The sequence below is a fragment of the Bombina bombina genome, chromosome 6 (genome assembly GCF_027579735.1).
Source record: "Bombina bombina isolate aBomBom1 chromosome 6, aBomBom1.pri, whole genome shotgun sequence".
Lineage (NCBI taxonomy): Eukaryota > Metazoa > Chordata > Amphibia > Anura > Bombinatoridae > Bombina > Bombina bombina.
In genome coordinates this window covers 575,274,800-575,297,521 of record NC_069504.1, presented here as the reverse complement: position 1 = coordinate 575,297,521, position 22,722 = coordinate 575,274,800, and the positions used below count along the sequence as shown (strand labels likewise).

Genomic DNA, 22,722 nt, shown 5'->3' with positions numbered 1-22,722 from the left:
TAAGAATCAAGCGTTCAATTTCCATACCTTCAAATTTAATGATTTGAGATCCTGATGGAAAAATGGGCCTTGAGATAGAAGGTCTGGTCTTAACGGAAGTGTCCAAGGTTGGCAACTGGCCATCCGAATGAGATCCGCATACCAAAACCTGTGAAGCCATGCTGGAGCCACCAGCAGTACAAACGAACGTTCCATTAGAATTTTGGAAATCACTTTTGGAAGAAGGACTAGAGGCGGAAAGATATAGGCAGGATGATAATTCCAAGGAAGCGACAACGCGTCCACTGCTTCCGCTTGAGGATCCCTGGATCTGGACAGATATCTGGGAAGTTTCTTGTTTAGATGAGAGGCCATCAGATCTATTTCTGTAAGTCCCCAAATTTGAACAATCTGAGGAAATACCTCTGGGTGAAGAGACCATTCGCCCGGATGTAACGTCTGGCGACTGAGATAATCCGCTTCCCAATTGTCTACACTTGGGATGTGAACCGCAGAAATTAGACAGGAGCTGGATTCCGCCCATACAAGTATCCGAGATACTTCTGTCATAGCTTGAGGACTGTGAGTCCCACCTTGATGATTGACATACGCCACGGTTGTGACATTGTCTGTCTAAAAACAAATAAACGATTCTCTCTTCAGAAGAGGCCAGAACTGAAGAGCTCTGAAAATCGCACAGAGTTCCAAAATGTTGATTGGCAATCTCGCCTCCTGAGATTCCCAAACCCCATGCGCTGTCAGAGATCCCCATACAGCTCCCCAACCTGAAAGACTCGCATCTGTTGAGATTACAGTCCAGGTTGGACGAACGAAAGAGGCCCCTTGAATTAGACGATGGTGATTCAACCACCAAGTCAGAGAAGATCGAACATTGGTATTTAAGGATATTATTTGTGATATCTTTGTATAATCCCTGCACCACTGGTTCAGCATACAAAGCTGAAGAGGTCTCATGTGAAAACGAGCAAAGGGGATCGCGTCCGATGCAGCAGTCATGAGACCTAGAATTTCCATGCAAAAAGCTACCGAAGGGAATGATTGAGACTGAAGGTTTCGACAAGCTGAAACCAACTTCAGACGTCTCTTTTCTGTTAGAGACAAAGTCATGGACACTGAATCTATTTGAAAGCCCAAAAAGGTTACCTTTGTCTGAGGAATCAAAGAACTCTTTGGTAAATTGATCCTCCAACCATGTCTTTGAAGAAACGAGTGTAAAGACTGAGCAAGTACCAAGATATCATCCAAATAAGGAAATACCGCAATACCCTGTTCTCTGATTACAGAGAGAAGGGCACCGAGAACCTTTGAAAAGATCCTTGGAGCTGTTGCTAGGCCAAACGGAAGGGCAACAAACTGGTAATGCTTGTCTAGAAAAGAGAATCTCAGAAACTGATAGTGATCTGGATGAATTGGTATATGAAGATATGCATCCTGTAAATCTATTGTGGACATATAATGCCCTTGCTGAACAAAAGGTAGAATAGTCCTTATAGTCACCATTTTGAATGTTGGTATCCTTACATAACGATTCAATATTTTTAGATCCAGAACTGGTATGAAGGAATTCTCCTTCTTTGGTACAATTAATAGATTTGAGTAAAACCCCAGACCCCGTTCCACAACTGGAACTGGCACAATTACCCCAGCCAACTCTAGATCTGAAACACATTTCAGAAACGCCTGAGCCTTCACTGGGTTTACTGGAATGCGAGAGAGAAAAAATCTTCTCACAGGTGGCCTTACCTTGAAACCTATTCTGTACCCTTGAGAAACAATGTTCTGAATCCAAAGACTGTGAATCGAATTGATCCAAATATCTTTGAAAAATCGTAACCTGCCCCCTACCATGTGCTGGAATGAGGGCCGCACCTTCATGCGGATTTGGGAGCTGGTTTTGACTTTCTAAAAGGCTTGGATTTATTCCAGACTGTAGAAGGTTTCCAAACGGAAACCGTTCCTTTAGGGGAAGGGTCAGGCTTCTGTTCCTTATTCTGACGAAAGGAACAAAAACGATTAGCAGCCCTGTATTTACCTTTAGATTTTTTGTCCTGAGGCAAAAAGGTTCCTTTCCCCCCAGTAACAGTTTAAATAATAGAGAATCCAACTGTGAACCAAACAATTTATTACCTTGGAAAGAAAGAGAAAGCAAAGTTGACTTAGAAGTCATATCTGCATTCCAAGATTTAAGCCATAAAGCTCTTCTAGCTAAAATAGCTAAAGACATATACCTGACATAAATTCTAATGATATCAAAAATGGCATCACAAATAAAGTTATTAGCATGTTGAAGAAGTTTAACAATGCTATAAGCATTATGGTCTGACACTTGTTGCGCTAAAGCCTCCAACCAGAAAGTGGAAGCTGCAGCAACATCAACCAAAGAAATAGCAGGTCTAAGAAGATTAACTGAACATAAAAAAGCTCTCTTTAGAAAGGATTCAAGCTTCCTATCTAAAGGATCCTTAAAGGAAGTACTATCCGCCGTAGGAATAGTAGTACGTTTAGCAAGAGTAGAGATAGCCCCATCAACTTTAGGGATTTTGTCCCAAAACTCTAATCTATCAGATGGCACAGGGTACAATTTCTTAAACATTTGAGAAGGAGTAAATGAAGTACCCAGATTATTCCATTCCCTAGAAATTACTTCTGAAATAGCATCAGGAACTGGAAAAACTTCTGGAATAACTACATGAGGTTTGAAAACCGAATTTAAACGCTTAGTAGATTTAGTATCAAGAGGACTAGACTCCTCAATATCTAATGCAATTAACACTTCTTTAAGTAAAGAACGAATAAACTCCATCTTAAATAAATATGAAGATTTATCAGTGTCAATATCTGAGGCAGAATCTTCTGAACCAGATAGATCCTCATCAGAAACAGATAAGTCAGAATGATGGCGGTCACTTAAAAATTCATCTGAAATATGAGAAGTTTTAAAAGACCTTTTACGTTTACTGGAAGGAGGAATAACAAACAGAGCCTTCCTAATAGATTTAGAAACAAATTCTTTTACATTAACAGGTACATCCTGAACATTAGATATTGAAGGAACAACAACAGGTAATGGATTATTACTAATGGAAACACAATCTGCATTAGAAAGTTTATCATGACAGTTATCACAAACTACAGCCGGAGGAACAGTTACCAAAAGTTTGCAACAGATGCACTTAACTTTGGTAGAACCAGCATCAGGCAGCGTCTTTCCAGAAGTAGATTCTGATCCAGGGTCAGGTAGAGACATCTTGCAATATGTAATAGAAAAAACAACATATAAAGCAATATTATCAAATTCCTTAAATGACAGTTTCAAGAATGGGAAAAAATGCCAAAATGAACAAGCCTCTAGCAACCAGAAGCAATGAAAAATGAGACTGAAATAATGTGAAAAAAAGGTGGAGACAAGAATAACGCCCAAATTTTTTGGCGTCAAAAATGACGCCCACATTATTGGCGCCAAGTACAATGCCCATATTTTTTGGCGCCAAGTATGACGCCACATCCTGTGACGCTGAAAAAAAACGACGCCCACATTTTTGGCGCAAAAAAGTCTGAACACATATACGTTAAAAAATGACGCAACCACGAACAAACTTCCGGCGTCAATTAGGGCGCCGGAAATGACAAATTTTTTTGTGCCGAAAAGTCAGCGCCAAAAATGACGCAATAAATTGTAGCATTTTCAGCCCCTGCAAGCCTAACAGCCCACAGGGAAAAAAGTCAATTGAAAATTTTTAAAAGGTAAGAAAAAAATAATTATTCATATGCATTATCCCAATAATGAAACTGACTGTCTGAAAGAAGGAATACTGATTATCCTGAATCATGGCAAATATAAGTTTAAAGACATATATTTAGAACTTTACATATAAAGTGCCCAACCATAGCTTAGAATGTCATAATAAAATAAGACTTACTTACCCTAAGACACTCATCTACATATAGTAGATAGCCAAACCAGTACTGAAACGAGAATCAGTAGAGGTAATGGTATATAAGAATATATCGTCGATCTGAAAAGGGAGATAGGAGAAGAAATCTCTACGACCGATAACAGAGAACCTATGAAATAGATCCCCTAGGGGAAGACCATTGTATTCAAATAGGCAATACTCTCTTCACATCCCTCTGACATTCACTGCACTCTGAGAGGAAAACCGGGCTCCAGCCTGCTGCGAAGCGCATATCAATGTAGAATCTAGCACAAACTTACTTCACCACCTCCATGGGATGGAGGGGTGTATTTATAGGCATCTTGAGGTTTGGGAAACTTTGCCCCTCCTGGTAGGAATGTATATCCCATACGTCACTAGCTCATGGACTCTTGCTAATTACATGAAAGAAATATTATTTTACATTGCAATGTTCTTTACATAGCAGAATATGTTCTATTTATTCTAAAATACACACACATATATATAGATCTGTATATATCTATACCTATATATCTATCTATTCCTATAGATATATAGGTGTGTGTATGTATATGTATTTTATATGAACAGAATTATATATATATATATATATATATATATATATATATATATATATATATATATTTAAATTTTTGCCAGCTTAAGGTTATAGTGTATTTGCTACTAAGTGATAATAAGGCCCCTTTATGAATCATGTGGTGACCCAATTCATAAACTTGGTATTCTTAAGGCGCATTATTTAAATATTACATATCAAATATTAAAAAAAAATAATATTAAACATACTGTAAAAGTATGTTTGCTATCCTTTGTTGAAAAGCATTCTTACAGGTAGGCTGAGGCTCAGAATCAAGATGGGAGCTAGCGGATGATTGGTGGCTGCACATATATGCCTCTTCTCATTGGCTTTTAATAATGTGTTCAGATAGCTCCTTCCAACAAAGGATACCAAGTTAATTAAGCAAAATTCATATTAGAAATAAAATGAAAAGTTGCTTATAAATGTATGCTCTGGTATCAGCACCAGTTTATTGCACTTCAGTTTGGTCTAGCTACTGCTCCAAGAGTTTTTACGATGGTTCTAGGGGCTTTGCTCGCAGTGGCCAGAACCAGAGGTATAGAAGTGACGCCTTACTTAGATGATATTCTGGTTCAAGCACCATCCTGTTGTCTGGCAGAGGACCATTTGAAAGCCCTTCTTTCTCTTCTTCGATCTCATGGATGGAAGATAAACTTAGAAAAGAGTTTTCTTTTTCCCAGTACCAGGGTGGAATTCCTTGGAACGATAATAGACTCCATATACATGAGGATATTTCTTACAGACCAGAGACGTTACAAGCTAACTTCCAATTGTCTTGCCCTCCAGACATCCTTAAGGCCCTTTGTGGCTCGGTGTATGGAGGTAATTAGTCTCATGGTGTCCTGCATGGACATCATTCCTTTTGCCACATTCCATCTCAGACCTCTTCAGCTGTGCATGCTGAGACAGTGGAACGGCAACTATTCGCATCTGTCTCAAAAGATTTCTCTGGACAACCAGTCGAGAGAATCGCTCTCCTGGTGGCTTTGTCCAGATAACCTGTCCCAAGGGACATTCTTCTTGAGACCATCCTGGGAGATTGTAAGTACGGACGCAAGCCTCACAGGATGGGGGGCTGTTTGGGATGCCAGGAAGGCACAGGGTCTGTGGACTCGAGAGGAATCCCTCCTCCCGATCAACATTTTTGAACTAAGAGTGATTTTCAATGCGCTGAAGGCTTGGCCTCTTCTGGGTTCTGCCCAGTTTATCAGATTCCAATCGGACAACATAACCTCGGTGGCTTACATCAACCATCAGGGGGCAACGAGGAGCTCCCTAGCAATGAGGGAAGTATCTTGAATTCTGGAATGGGTGGAGGTCCACAACTGTTCGCTGTCAGCGATCCACATTCTGGGTGTGGACAACTGGGAAGCGGATTTCCTCAGCAGACAATCCTTTCATCTGGGGGAATGGTCTCTACATCCCAAGGTGTTTGCAGAGATTTTCAACAGATGGGGGATGCCGGAGATAGACCTCATGGCGTCCCAGCTCAATTCCAAGCTACCCAGATATGGGTTGCGGTCCAGGAATCCTCAGGCGGAGCTAATAGATGCATTAGCAATGCCTTGGAAGTTCAGTCTGATATACATTTTTCCGCTGCTACCCCTTCTCCCTTGTGTAGTGGCCCGCATCAAACAGGAGCAAGCATCAGTGATTCTAATTGCTCCATCATGGCCATGGAGGATGTGGTTCGCGGATCTGGTGAGGATGTCCTCATCTCCTCCATGGAGGTTACCTTGTTGCAGGGATCTGCTGGAGCAAGGTCCTTTTGTTCATCAAAATCTAGATTCTCTGAGGCTGACTGCGTGTAGATTGAACTCTTAGTCCTAGTCAAGAGAGGTTTCTTTGAGAGTGTTATTGATACTCTCATTTACAAGTTTGATGTTTTGCTTCGGCTGAAGCAGCTTTTGGGAGAAAGGTTTTGCAGGCTGTGGTGCCCTCAGAATAGGGTCCGCCTCTCTTTTTACCCTCCAGTTTCATTCAGTGTCCTCTAGAGCTTGGGTATATGTTTCCCACAAATAAGGAATGAAGTTGTGGACTCTCCTCATATTAAGAAGGAAAACATAAATTATACTTACCAGATAATTTCCTTTCCTTCTGTATGAAGAGCGTTCACGGCCCCCGCCCGTAGTCTCCGTTGGTCAGACCTAAATTTTTGTTTTTGTTCTTCTGGCATCATTTATACCCTGACTAGTACTAAAGCCTGTGTACACGGGCCATTTTTTGCAGTACAGCGGTCCCACCCCTTGCTCTCTCCCCCCTATCTTTTGCTCTCTCTTCCCCCCTCTCTTTTGCTCTCTCTTCCCCCCTCTCTTTTGCTTTCTCTCCCCCCTCTCTTTTGCTTTCTCTCCCCCCTCTCTTTTGCTTTCTCTCTCTCCTCTCTTTTGCTCTCTCTCTCCCCTCTTTGGCTCTTTCCCCCCTTTCTTTTGCTCTCTCTCCTCCCTCTTTGACTCTCTCCCCCCCTCTTTGACTCTCTCCCCCTCCCTCTTTGGCTCTCCCCCTCCCTCTTTGGCTCTCTCCCCCTCCCTCTTTGGCTCTCTCCCCCTCCCTCTTTGGCTCTCTCCCCCTCCCTCTTTGGCTCTCGCTCCCCCCTCTTTGGCTCTCCCCCCCCCTCTTTGGCTCTCTCCCCCTCCCGCTTTGGCTCTCTCCCCCTCCCGCTTTGGCTCTCTCTCCCCCCTCTTTGGCTCTCTCCCCTCTTCCGCTCTCTCTCCTCTTTGGCTCTCTCTCTCCCCCCTCTTTGGCTCTCCCCCCTCTTTGGCTCTCCCCCCTCTTTGGCTCTCCCCCCCCCCCCTTTGGCTCTCTCTCCCCCCACTCTTTGGCTCTCCCCCCCCCCCTCTTTGGCTCTCTCCCCTCCCCTCTTTGGCTCTCCTCTTTGGCTCTCTTTCCTCTTTGGCTCTCTCTCTCCCCCCCCTCTTTGGCTCTCCCCCCCCTCTTTGGCTCTCTCCCCCCCCTCTTTGGCTCTCTCCCCTCCCCTCTTTGGCTCTCTTTCCTCTTTGGCTCTCTCTCCCCCCCCTCTTTGGCTCCCCAGCCTTTGGCTCTCTCCTCCCCCCCTCTTTGGCTCTCTCTCCCCCCTCTTTGGCTCTCTCTCCCCCCTCTTTGGCTCTCGCCCCCCTTTGGCTCTCTCCCCCCCCTTTGGCTCTCTCCCCCCCCTTTGGCTCTCTCCCCCCCCCCCCTTTGGCTCTCTCCCCCCCCCCTTTGGCTCTCTCCCCCCCTTTGGCTCTCACCTCCCCCCCTTTGGCTCTCTCCTCCCCCCCCCTTTGGCTCTCTCCTCCCCCCCTTTGGCTCTCTCCTCCCCCCCTTTAGCTCTCTCTCCCCCCCCCCCCCTTTGGCTCTCCCCCCCCCCTCTTTGGCTCTCCCCCCCCCCCTCTTTGGCTCTCTCTCCCCCCTCTTTGGCTCTCTCCTCCCCCCCTCTTTGGCTCTCTCTTCTCTTTGGCTCTCTTTCCTCTTTGGCTCTCTCTCTCCCCCCTCTTTGGCTCTCTCTCTCCCCCCTCTTTGGCTCTCTCCTCCCCCCCCTCTTTGGCTCTCTCTTCTCTTTGGCTCTCTTTCCTCTTTGGCTCTCTCTCTCCCCCTCTTTGGCTCTCTCCTCCCCCCCCCCTTGGCTCTCTCTCCCCCCCCTTTGGCTCCCCCCCCCCCCCTCTTTGGCTCTCCCACCCCCTTTGGCCCTCTCACCCCCCTTTGGCTCTCTCCTCCCCCCCCTTTGGCTCTCTCCCCCCCCTTTGGCTCTCCCCCCCCTTTGGCTCTCTCCCCCCCCCCCTCTTTGGCCCTTCTCCCCCCCCTCTCCTGCTCCCTCTATGTCTGTCTTAATTGAAAGCCTTTGCCTCCCACGCCCCCATCGCGGCAACACCCCCTCGCCACGCCCCTCGCGATGCTCGGCCATGCCCCTCGCGATGCCCGGCCATGCCCCTCGCTACGCCCGGCCACGCCCCCCATCGATATGCTCCTGTCGGCCACGCTCCCTCCCTGACACTCCGCTTCAGCCTTGCTCTGTGCCGAGTGCTGTGTCAGGATCCAAACGGTCAGGTATGTTTGTCACGTGCAGTCTCTACTGCGCAGGACTGCATCTGACAAACATACTTGGCCATTTATTATATAGGATATTTCTCCTACTGTTCCTTGTTCCCTTGGCAGAATGACAGGGGAATGAGGGAAGTGGGGGAGGTATTTAAGCCTTTGGTTGGGGTGTCTCTGCCTCCTCCTGGTGGCCAGATTCAGTATTCCCACAAGTAAGGAATGAAGCTGTAGACTATCCTCATACAGAAGGAAAGCTTCTAGTAGAAGTTGTCACTGTTAGAGTTTTTACCATGTAAGTGCATGGTATTCATATGCATGGTATGTCCCCTGAGGGAGCTGGGTGTTCCTTGTATTGTGTTGACTCAAGTTACATAATACAAGTCCCTCACAGATTTGGGAGCAGGCACACTGTTTAAAATGCTGGTAAATGAAGTATATTTTGATATGCTTCATGTGCACATGCACAGTAAAATCACACATTATAGATGGCTTTTACTAGAAACATTTTTGCTAAAGCAAGCAATGCATGTATACACAATGCTTCTATTGAAAAGTGTAATGCATTGATGTGCTAGAATGTCCCATTAAGAAATTCCATTTTATGGTGAAATATTGGGAAGTTTGTAAGACTTTTGTAAGTTTACGTCAAACCGATTTATTTGTTCTGGTTCTTGTAATGCTCCTCTGCTGTCATAGGAAACATTTCAGGTTTCCCACAGTGTTGCTGGTCCAGTCACTATTCCTATGGGGCCCCAAATCCACGCCAGGCATGTTTCTTGGGTATAATATTGTGTTTGCGTCCCGTCTAGAATCAGCCATACAGAAAATTATTTAAACATTAAATTAGGCTGTTGTCTTCACATACTGGATTATTTGCCCTGTTTCTCATTGGGTTCAGTTGTATAATATTTATTTTTCAGAGAGACAGATGGTGAAAATGGGAAGAACAACATTTGGTACAAGAACTGTAAAGTGAACTCATTATGGCCTTTATATATCTGGTCATGTAAAGTGCCAGATTGATATTATATATATATCTATCTTTTTAAACAATAACATTTTTGGTGTGTACCTATTAAATAATAGAATCAGAATGAGTAAATAAAGCTAATGCCTCTTTACCCTGAGACCTGTTAGAATTTAGTAGGTTTATTAACATGACATTTTTCTGTCAAAACACACAGAAGTTGGCCTGGTCCGCTTAGTATGTTTTCTGGCTTCAAAACTATGGTTTCTCAATATCTGTGAAGTTGATACCAGACTAAACTCTTGGATTAGAATTATTTTTATTATAAAATATGTAAAAATAAACTCTGTATTTTTCTCTTTTAAGGCACATTTGCTAAATTGAAAGTGATGTTTTAAAGTTAATATAACATGGTTAAGGTAGCTATTAAAATTATAACATACTTGTTTTTAATTACAGATATCTAAAATCGAGAATATCAACCACCTGGGGGAATTAAGAGTATTAAATCTTGCTAGAAATCTTATATGCCAAGTTGAAAACCTTAATGGTCTGGAATCATTAAAGGAGCTCAATCTTCGCCATAACAAAATCAGTTTTGTGGTAAGTGGCATATGTTTTATACAAATGTGTTCACTTTGTTACTAATGTATCATTTATTTTACTGAATGTCATAATCCTCAGATCTTCTCAATATTATTCTTAGAATCAATCTGATGACCTTACATGATTCTAAATGCAAACTAGTCTATATAATTGTATAAAATTGTGATTCTGTCTGGCAGATTGTAAAAAAGGCCAATTCATCTACCGTATATGGTTTATATATGAATATATTTCAGATAAATAAAAAAAAAGATTTTAACACACTGTACTTTTTAATTTTTTTTTTTATAATTCTTAATGCACAATGCTTTCAAATATTTCCATAGTTAAAAGTGGTATTTGTGGATTTTTGCATTTTGATGGGAAGGAACATTTTTCAACATATTGCATTAAAATGTGAAGGTTGTATGTATGTGGTCTAGGATAGTGGTTCTCAAGTTGTTTTATTTTGATTCTATAACTTTTTTTTTTTTTAATCCTTTCAAAAAATCAAAGTCCTTTTGGTTTAAAATATTTTTCATAATTACTTTCTATGAGTTACTTTTATAACTCAATAATTGTTTGTCAAGGAAATGAAACCGTATTGGACAAGTGATGCTGAAAGGGTTATACTCTGTTAAAATATAAGTAATATTTAGGAGATCTTTGGATGTGAATCTAAAAATACATTAAGGCCCAGATTACAAGCGGAGTGCAAGATTATTAGCACCGTTAAGTGCTAACACCGCTCAAGTTCAATCAACAGTGTTTTTATTCTTGCACTCATATTACATGTTGAAAGCAAAATGGTAGCACTTGAACAAAAGCCTCAGGCACACAGACATCTGGAGGTTGGATACATATATACACACGTGCATTATATGTGTGTATATATATATATATATATATATATATATGTGTGTGTGTGTATATGTATATACTGTGTGTATATATATATATATATATATATATATATGTATATATATATATATATATATATATATATATATTTATTGTACTTTTGTATGCATATATGCACACACTTTTTATACATTTATTTAAATAATAAACATATATATTGCTGTTAAAATGTATGTGTGCGCGTATATTATTAATACTTTATGTAATACTTTATTATGCTTTAGATGTTTTTTTTATTTACTTTTTTTTAGCCCTAACACTTCAAGTCTCAAGTCGTGCCAATTTTATTGTGTTACAAATGTAATGAGAGCGATGTTTAGTGCATCCGTAATATCCATTGAAAGTATAGGGTGCACTAGTGAGCGCCGTGCTAAACATTATCTGGTTATTATTTTTGACTATTCACTTGTTATACCAGATTGTGAGAAGGTCCACGAGATTGATAGTGCACCCTGTGCTACCAGTAGTGCTCCACTTGTAATCTGGGCCTAAATGTGTTAAACAAATACATTCAAGAGAGTGCCCACATAACCATTACATTTTAGGCATACATTAAAGCAAGATTATGTGCAGAGGATGTCAAAATTCTATGCACTGTTAATGGAATTGCAGCTTTGTTAATACCACATTACCATACAAAAACTTTGTATTTATCTTGAATGATTTTTGTTTTCTGTGATATTCCAATTAATTTTAAGAGTGCTGTTTGAATTAGTTAAAGGGACAGTCTACTCCAGAATTGTTACTATTTATAAAGATAGATAATCCCTTTATTACCCATTCCCCAGTTTTGCATAACCAACACTGCTATATTAATACACTTATCTGTGACTACCTTGTATCTAAACCTCTGCAGACTGTTCCCTTGTTTAAATTCATTTGTCAGACTTGCATTTGAGTTAGTGCTGACTCCTTGGTAACGCCGCAGGAGTAAGCACGTTATCTATATGGCACACATGAACTAGCACTATTTAGCTGTGAAGAACTGTCAAGATGCAGAGGTGGCCTTCAAGGGCTTAGAAATTAGCATATGAGCCTACTTATGTTTAACGTTCAACAAAAAATACCAAGAGAATGAAGCAAACTTTGATAATAAAAGTAAATTGGAAAGTTGTTTAAAATTGCATGCCCTATCTGAATCTTGGAATTTTGATTTTGACTAGACCATCCCTTAAGCTGTTTAATATATGTATACAATAAATATGGACCCCCCCCCCACAAAGTTTTGGTAAACACGCAAAAAGGGGAAAAAAACTTAAGAAATTGACTTTCTCTCGTGTTTTTAAGGGATATTTGCAGTCATTCCCATGTTGATGACAACTAATGTGTTTTTTCTTGCAGGCTTTTTTTTTTACTTAAAGGGATAATTTTGTAAAAAAAGAGCAAAACAAATGTGGTTATTTTAAAACAAATTCCTTCATGATGTGTGTAATGAATAATTTTTTATGATTTTGAATAATTTGATAATAAAGGTATCATCCATATACTAGCTATAAACACACAACATAGCTAGGGCCACCATAGTGCATGACAGGGGCCACTGGCATCAGGGGCCCAGTAGTCCTTGATTCCGACCACCTGCTAAATGAGAGGATTGAGTTATCCCGGCTTTTAATATAGATAGTGGAAACTCTCCTTTCAAGAGAAGTTATGGGTGTGAGGGGAGAAAGACAATGCAGGGGGAAGAGCCCAATCAATGGTTCAGTAAGGGGGGCCTCAAAATTTCAAGTGACCCTGTATATAGCTATCAGGTGACCAGACATCCCTATTTGTTAGGGACATTTGCGTAGTTCGCTAGTCTGTCCCTAATTTTTTAAAGGACTAATCTAAACTGTCCTAGATTATCCTTAATTTACCCAAATTGGTTTCTTGTCCAAGTTTGTAAATGACAAGAACCTATTTTACTTTCCAATTTACTTCCATTAATAAAGTATACACATTCTTTTTATATTTTTGGAGCCACCAGCTCCTACTGAGCATGTGCAAGATTTCACAGAAAATATGTATATGCATTTGTGATTGGCTGATGGCTGTCACATGATACAGGAGGAGTAGAAATAGACATAACTTTGAAATTTGTCAGAAAAAACTACTACTCATTTGAAGTTCAGACTAAGTGCTATTGCATTGCCTTTTTATCATGCATTTGTTGATTATGCAAATTTCAGTATATGCTGGTTCTTTAAAGGGACAGTTTACCCAATAATGTTCTCCACTTTAATTTGTTCCCAATGATCCATTTTACCTTCTGGTGTGTATTAAAATTGTTCACAAGTAGCTTGTTTACCCTTTTTTCTGCATTTGAAATAGCTGATTTAACCTGTGGTATCCCCACCTATGCTGAAAGTTTCTGGCCTTAATTTCAAACTATTGACAAGTGTATGTAAAACAGCCAGCAGAAGATATTACACTCCCGGTGGGGTGTAGAAGAGATAACTAATGAAATTATAATTTTCCATTGTTCTCACTAAGTATTGTGCTTTGCTTTACAGATAAATATAAGGAAGCATGTGTGTGTGTACACCATACCCCCCAACTGTCCCGATTTTAGGGGTCTATCCCACTGTCCCAGGTTGCTAGCTATCTGTCCCACATTGCCCCATGCTTTTCTCTCCCAAGGTTATATACTGTATACTATGTAGTGTGTGTATCTGCATATATAAGTGTATACTATGTAGTGTGTGTATCTGTATATATAAGTGTATGCTATGTAGTGTGTGTGTATCTGTATGTATAATATGTAGTGTGTGTATCTGTATATATAAGTGTATACTATGTAGTGTGTGTGTATCTGCATGTATAAGTGTATACTATGTAGTGTGTGTGTGTATCTGTATGTATAAGTGTATGCTATGTAGTGTGTGTATCTGCATGTATAAGTGTATACTATGTAGTGTGTGTATCTGTATGTATAAGTGTATGCTATGTAGTGTGTGTGTATCTGCATATATAAGTGTATACTATGTAGAGTGTGTATCTGTATGTATAAGTGTATGCTATGTAGTGTGTGTGTGTATCTGTATGTATAAGTGTATGATATGTAGTGTGTTTGTGTCTGCATGTATAAGTGTATACTATGTAGTATGTGTGTGTATCTGCATGTATAAGTGTATACTATGTAGTGTGTGTATCTGTATGTATAAGTGTATGATATATAGTGTGTGTGTGTGTCTGCATGTATAAGTGTATACTATGTAGTGTGTGTGTGTGTATCTGCATGTATAAGTGTATACTATGTAGTGTGTGTATCTGTATGTAGTGTGTGTGTGTATCTGTATGTATAAGTGTATGCTATGTAGTGTGTGTGTGTCTGCATGTATAAGTGTATGCTATGTAGTGTATATGTATCTGCATGTGTAAGTGTATGCAATGTAGTTTGTGTGCATGTGTAAGTGTATGCTATGTAAGTTCAAAAGATGAGGCAGCAAACGTTCCTTAGATTGTATAAAAGAATAAATCTTTATTGTCCACACTTTAAAACATCTCAGCTCAGGATAAAAGATGCAGGTAGTCGTAATGCCGTAATCATAGACCTTATGCATGTATAAGTGTATGCTACGTAGTGTGTGTATCTGCATGTATAAGTGTATACTATGTAGTGTGTGTGTGTATTTGTATGTATAAATGTATGCAATGTAGTGTGTGTGTATCGGCCTGTATAAGTGTATGCTATGTAGTGTGTATGTATCTGCATGTATAAGTGTATGCAATGTAGTTTGTGTGTATGTGCATGTGTAAGTGTATGCTATGTAGTGTGTTACTGTGCATTTTTGCTAACTTTAAAGGCCAGAATCTAGAATATTAATGGAGAATGCAGAGAACAGTTTTAAAGAATCTATTATTAAATATCCAATTAAGATACAAATATTTAGCACTGTCTCTGCAAAGGTTAATTAAATACAGAGCTCACATAGCTATACCACTGGTTTGAGCTTGTGTTTGATTTGCTTCCTAAGAGTATCAAAATCAATGACTTTATTTAGAATTTTATTTATATTACTTTGGTCTTATGTTTTTTTAAGCCCCGCCCTCCGCTCCTGCCCACCACATTTCAATTTATTTCTGCTGGGGGGGGGAGAAATGTGTCCCTCTTTTGAATTTTGAAATGTTGGGAGGTATGGTACACAAAGTGATTACATAATGAGATATAATAATTTTATCTGCAAGCTCGACCCACTGTAATAGGCTGTGGTTTCAAAGCACAAAACCAGCTACTTTATATACACAAATAAACCAGAAAATGCTATTTTACAGCATAGTGTCCCTATAAGTTGCTACTGATGAAGAAAGACCTTGAGTCCTTAGGAATATTTACATCTCTGAAACATGCAGCAGTTCTTTATTTTAAAGTAAAGATAAAAAAGGTCATATTTTTTAGTATTTGCTTTTATTGTAGGTAACTAATTTTAAATGCCTGTATACATTAAACATGAACAGTTATGAGATTTCCCAGGGTTTGGGAAAATCTAGTCACCTATCAAACTGGCCAGGCAGTTCTGTGTTAAACCTTGTTTTTCATGTGATTGTAATAGTGGATTGTGTGAACACATTTAAATATGGCCGTTTGGTGGACACCCTAAGTTTCTGGAAATGTTGAAAATTAAAGTAAAATGATTGAATATTTTTTGGAATTATTTAATTTAAAATAGGTAACCTATTTTGATATATACACTACACAAACACACACACACATGCATATCACACACTTACACCTAGGTAATTAAAAAACTAAAGTCAATGCCAGTTCAAGTTGTCAATTAGAAGTTAAAAGCATGGGATTTCTGAAATTTAAACTCCAAAACCCAGAATAATGTAATAATATAATATGAAGCAATATATTCTTTCATGGGAATGTTCAATTTCATAATATCAGGGGGGTTAAAGGGACAGTTTACTCAAAAATGTTCTCCCCTTTAATTTGTTCCCAATTATCCACTTTACCTGCAGGAGTGTATTAAATTGTTTACACATATTTCCTTTACCCTCATATTGGCATTTGAAATAGTTTATTTAGCCTGTGGCATCCCCACCTATCCTGAAATTTTTTGGCCTCGAGGCCAAGCTGTGTTAACATTGCCAGTAGAAGAGATTACACTCCCAGTGGGTTATAGAAGAGATTAGGTAATAAAATGTTAATTTTCTATTCTTCTCTCCAAGTATTGGTCTTTGGTTTATGGACAGATATAAGATAAAGAAGCAGGTTTATGTACACAATGTAATAAATTAATGAGATCTGATTATACCTACAAGCTCAACCCATTGTGTCTTCAAAACATTAACGCCAAGATTTAGAGTTTGGCGTTAGCCGTCAAAACCAGCGTTAGGGGCTCCTAACGCTGGTTTTGGCCACCCGCTGGTATTTAGAGTCAGTCAGGAAAGAGTCTAACGCTCACTTTGCAGCCGCGGCTTTTCCATACCGCAGATCCCCCTACGCCAATTGCGTATCCTATCTTTTCAATGGGATATTTCTAACGCCGGTATTTAGAGTCTTGGCTGAAGTGAGCGTTAGAAATCTAACGACAAGACTCCAGCCGCAGCAAAAAGCCAGGAGTTAAGAGCTTTCTGGGCTAACGCCGGTTCCTAAAGCTCTTAACTACTGTGCTCTAAAGTACACTAACACCCATAAACTACCTATGTACCCCTAAACCGAGGCCCCCCAACATCGCCGCCACTATAATATTTTTTTTAACCCCTAATCTGCCGACCGCACACCGCCGCAACCTATGTTATCCCTATGTACCCCTAATCTGCTGCCCCTAACATCGCCGACCCCTATATTATATTTATTAACCCCTAATCTGCCGCCCCCAACGTTGCCGCCACCTACCTACAATTATTAACCCCTAATCTGCCGACCGGACCTCACCGCTACTATAATAAATGTATTAACCCCTAATCCGCCTCACTCCCGCCTCAATAACCCTATAATAAATAGTATTAACCCCTAATCTGCCCTCCCTAACATCACCGACACCTAACTTCAAGTATTAACCCCTAATCTGCCGACCGGACCTCACCGCTACTCTAATAAATGTATTAACCCCTAAAGTCTAACCCTAACACTAACACCCGCCTAAATTAAATATAATTTTAATCTAACGAAATAAATTAACTCTTAAATAAATGAATCCTATTTAAAGCTAAATACTTACCTGTAAAATAAACCCTAATATAGCTACAATATAAATTATAATTATATTGTAGCTATTTTAGGATTAATATTTATTTTACAGGCAACTTTGTATTTATTTTAACCAGGTACAATAGCTATTAAATAGTTAATAACTATTTAATAGTTACCTAGTTAAAATAATTACAAAATTACCTGTAAAATAAATCCTTACCTAAGTTACAATTAAACCTAACTCTACACTATCAATAAATTAATTAAATAAAATACCTACAATTATCTACAATTAAACCTAACACTACACTATCAATAAATTAATTAAATACAAATAAATACACTAACTAAAGTACAAAAAATAAAAAAAGAGCTAAGTTACAAAAAATAAAAAAATAATTTACAAACATTAGAAAAATATTACAACAATTTTAAGCTAATTACACCTACTCTAAGCCCCCTAATAAAAGAACAAAGCCCCCCAAAATAAAAAAATGCCCTACCCTATTCTAAAATACAAATAGAAAAGCTCTTTTACCTTACCAGCCCTTAAAAGGGCCTTTTGCGGGGCATGCCCCAAAGAATTCTGCTCTTTTGCCTGTAAAAAAAAACCATACAATACCCCCCCCAACATTACAGCCCACCACCCACATACCCCTAATCTAACCCAAACCCCCCTTAAATAAACCTAACACTAAGCCCCTGAAGATCTTCCTACCTTATCTTCACCACGCCGGGTATCACCGATCGGTCCAGAGGAGGCTCCGAAGTCTTCATCCAAGCCCAAGCGGGGGCTGAAGAGGTCCATCATCGGGCTGAAGAGGTCCATCATCGGGCTGAAGAGGTCCATCATCCGGCTGAAGAGGTCCATCATCGGGCTGAAGTCTTGATCCAAGCGGCGGCTGAAGAGGTCCATCATCGGGCTGAAGTCTTCTATCAAGCGGCATCTTCAATCTTCTTTCTTCCGGATCCATCTTCATCCCGCCGACGCGGAACATCCATCTTGGAATCAGCCAATCAGATTGAGCTCGCATTCTATTGGCTGTTCCGATCAGCCAATAGAATGCAAGCTCAATCTGATTGGCTGATTGGATCAGCCAATCGGATTGAACTTGAATCTGATTGGCTGATTCCATCAGCCAATCAGAATTTTCCTACCTTAATTCTGATTGGCTGATAGAATCCTATCAGCCAATCGGAATTTGAGGGACGCCATCTTGGATGACGTCATTTAAAGGAACCGTCATTCGTCGGGAAGTCGTCGGCCAAGATGGATGTTCCGCGTCGGCGGGATGAAGATGGATCCGGAAGAAAGAAGATTGAAGATGCCGCTTGATAGAAGACTTCAGCCCGATGATGGACCTCTTCAGCCGCCGCTTGGATCAAGACTGCAGCCCGATGATGGACCTCTTCAGCCGCCGCTTGGATCAAGACTTCAGCCCGATGATGGACCTCTTCAGCCCGATGATGGATCTCTTCAGCCCCCGCTTGGGCTTGGATGAAGACTTCGGAGCCTCCCCTGGACCGATCGGTGATACCCGGCGCGGTGAAGATAAGGTAGGGAGATCTTCAGGGGCTTAGTGTTAGGTTTATTTAAGGGGGTTTTGGGTTAGATTAGGGGTATGTGGGTGGTGGGTTGTAATGTTGGGGGGGTATTGTATGTTTTTTTTACAGGCAAAAGAGCAGAATTCTTTGGGGCCCTTTTAAGGGCTGGTAAGGTAAAAGAGCTTTTCTATTTGTATTTTAGAATAGGGTAGGACATTTTTTTATTTTGGGGGGCTTTGTTATTTAGTTTTTAGAGTAGGTGTAATTAGCTTAACATTGTTGTAATATTTTTCTAATGTTTGTAAATAATTTTTTTATTTTTTGTACTTTAGTTAGTTTATTTAATTGTATTTATTTGTAGGTATTTTATGTAATTAATTTATTGATAGTGTAGTGTTAGGTTTAATTGTAGATAATTGTAGGTATTTTATTTAATTAATTTATTGATAGTGTAGTGTTAGGTTTAATTGTAACTTAGGTTAGGATTTATTTTACAGGTACTTTTGTAATTATTTTAACTAGGTAGCTATTAAATAGTTATTAACTATTTAATAGCTATTGTACCTGGTTAAAATAAATACAAAGTTACCTGTAAAATAAATATTAATCCTAAAATAGCTACAATATAATTATAATTTATATTGTAGCTATATTAGGGTTTATTTTACAGGTAAGTATTTAGCTTGAAATAGGAATAATTTATTTAATAAGAGTTAATTTATTTCATTAGATAAAAATTATATTTAACTTAGGGGGGTGTTAGGGTTAGACTTAGCTTTAGGGGTTAATAAATTTATTAGAGTAGCGGTGAGGTCCGGTCGGCAGATTAGGGGTTAATACTTGAAGTTAGGTGTCAGCGGTGTTAGGGAGGGCAGATTAGGGGTTAATACTATTTATTATAGGGTTATTGAGGCGGGAGTGAGGCGGATTAGGGGTTAATAACTTTATTATAGTAGCGGTGAGGTCCGGTCAGCAGATTAGGGGTTAATAATTGTAGGTAGGTGGCGGCGACGTTGGGGATGGCAGATTAGGGGTTAATAAATATAATATAGGTGTCGGCGGTGTTAGGGGCAGCAGATTACATAGGGATAACGTAGGTGGCAGCGGTGTACAGAGCGGCAGATTAGGGGATAAAAAAAATATGCAGGGGTCAGCGATAGCAGGGGTGGCAGATTAGGGGTTAATAAGTGTAAGGTTAGGGGTGTTTAGACTCGGGGTACATGTTAGGGTGTTAGGTGCAGACTTAGGAAGTGTTTCCCCATAGGAAACAATGGGGCTGCGTTAAGAGCTGAACGCTGCTTTTTTACAGGTGTTAGTTTTTTTTTCAGCTCAAACGGCCCCATTGTTTCCTATGGGGGAATCGTGCACGAGCACGTTTTTTAAGCTGGCCGCGTCCGTAAGCACCGCTGGTATTTAGAGTTGCAGTGGCGTTAAATATGCTATACGCTCCCTTTTTGTAGACTAACGCAGCCCTTCTGTGAACTCTAAATACCAGCAGTATTTAAAAGGTGCGGGGGAAAAAAAGCATGCGTAGCTAACGCACCCCTTTGGCCTCAAAACTCTAAATCTAGCGGTAAATCTGCCAATTCATATACACAAATAAGCCTTAAAAAAGCAAATCTGATGCATTTTATACTCTGCAGCTGGTAAAAAAGTAATTAGAAACACATTAAGGGAGAAATAATTTTATAGTGTACTGTCCCTTTAACTTAAAGGAACACGAAACCCACATTTTTTCTTTCATGATACAGATAGAGCTTATAATTTTAAATAACTTTCTAATTTGCTTTTATTATCTTCATTCTCTTGGTATCATTAGGGATATTGTAAACTTGAGTGACTTTTTTGTAAAAACAGATTTAATAGATTCTTAATTTAAAAAGAAAAAAAAAAAAAGTCGTTTCATGGAGACAAAAATGGGGCTGTTTATAAGTATAACCTGCAAGTGTATGATAGCCACACAAAAACCCCCACACCAGATTAAGAATCTTGTGACTTGTACAACTACACATATTGCCTAGGTAATATTTTTCCCATATGGGCAATATTATGTAGGGAAAATAAACTATTTAGTAAGGATTAGGATAGCAAATTATCGCTCCTCTATACGTCAAGCTTTAAAAATGGGGAATGCAGAGCAACTTCACTTAGGAGCATAATTTTACATTATGTTCTAAAATTAAATAGAAGAGGAGATAGAGAGCATGCCCTCCTATGAAGGGAAGCCTTTTGGATCTATTAACTTAATACTATTATCCCAAGAGGTTTAAATACTAGTCCTGATTTAAAGTGTTTTTATATATAAAAAAAATCTTATTGGCATTGTAGTGCCTCTTATATTGACTGTCTCTTTAAACAAGAGGGGTTGAATATGGTGTGTGTGTGTGTGTGTATGTATGTATATATATATATATATATATATATATATATATATATATATATATATATATATATATATATATATAGCTATGTGATTCTAACATCAGATCTAGGCTAGCGTAAAGTGCATTAATATAGACTATCCCATATCAATGTTATTAAGAGGTGCATCTAAACAATGCCCACGAGGTAACATCCTAGGGATAATTTTCTGTATGTATAATCGATATAAGGGTGATATAAGGCCTGATTATCTAAAGGTCTCTGGGCTGGCAAGATTATTAAAGAATGCTCATCAGTACTTCTATTTCCCTGGTGGAATTATTATTATCATTTATTTGTATAGTGCCACCAAATTCCGTAGCGCTGGGTACCTTGATAGGGGAATACAATGACAAAGATTTTTGATAAAATAAAAACATAACAAAACTAAACCAATCTAGCTCACAGTCTACAGGTTTAGGGTGCAGAGACATAAGGGTAGCTTGCAGCAGTGAGTCAGGCAGTTCATGTATTAGTTTGGTTCGGATGAGGGATGGAGGAGAGATGGTAAGCCTCTGTGAATAGGTGGGTTTTCAATGAGCGTCTGAAGCTATACAAGGTTGGAGACAGTCTTATTGAGCGGGGTAGAGAGTTCCAGAGGACAGGAGCAGCACGTGCGAAGTCTTGGGGGCGGGAGTGGGACATAGAGATAACAGGAGTGAAGAGACGTAGGTCAGAGGTTGATCGAAGAGGACAGGATGGGGAATATATCACAATGAGAGAGGAAATATAGTTGGGAGCTAGACTGTTTAATGCTTTGTAAGTTAGGGTTAATACTTTAAATTGTATTCTGGAGTGTATGGGGAGCCAGTGTAGAGACTGGCAGAGCAGAGCAGCTAATGTAGATCGGCGATTTAGGTGGATGAGTCTAGCAGAAACATTCATAATAGATTGGATGAAGGCTAGGCGGTGTTTTGGAAGGCCATTTAGGAGTAGATTGCAATAATCAATGCGTGACAAATTGAGGGAATGAATAAGTATTTTTGTAATTTTTTTGAGTAAGGAAGGGACGAATTCTGGAAATGTTGTGTAGGTGTAAACGGTAGGATTTGGTAAGTGTTTGTATATGTGAGTTGAATGTGAGCTCTGAGTCTAGTGTGACCCCAAGACAGCAGACCTAGGGTGAGGTGTTGAGAATAGAGTCTCCAACCGTCAGAGAAATGTCAGGTGTTGGATGCCTTGAAGAGGGGGGAATAAGAAGCAGCTCAGTTTTGGACAGATTGAGTTGGAAGTAGTGTGAAGACATCCAAGAGTAATTTTCTGAGAGACAATTGGAAATCTGGCTGAGTAAAGACAGAGCCTTGCGGTACTCCAACTGAGAGAGGCATATGATTGCAAGATATGTTTTTAAAGAAAAATGAAAAAAAGCGGTTTGAGTGATATGAGTCAAACCAGGAGAGGGCTGTGTCTCGGATGCCAAATGAATGTAGTATTTCTCTTGTAAGGTGTATCCAGTCCACGGATTCATCCATTACTTGTGGGATATTCTCCTTCCCAACAGGAAGCTGCAAGAGGATCACCCACAGCAGAGCTGTCTATATAGCTCCTCCCATAACTGCCACTCCCAGTCATTCTTTTGCAGCTCTCGACAAGGGAAGTAGCTAGAGAGATGTGGTGAATTAATGTAGTT

The 22,722-nt window shown here is 39.7% G+C and overlaps 1 protein-coding gene across 1 annotated transcript in view; it reads left to right on the top strand.

Moving 5' to 3' along the window:
* Positions 1-22,722, top strand: part of LRRC49 (leucine rich repeat containing 49) — a 334,467-nt gene that overhangs the window by 77,325 nt on the left and 234,420 nt on the right. The window contains exon 8 of the mRNA XM_053717544.1: positions 9,956-10,099. Coding sequence (XP_053573519.1) covers positions 9,956-10,099 — 144 coding nt within the window. The remainder of the gene's footprint in view (positions 1-9,955; positions 10,100-22,722) is intronic.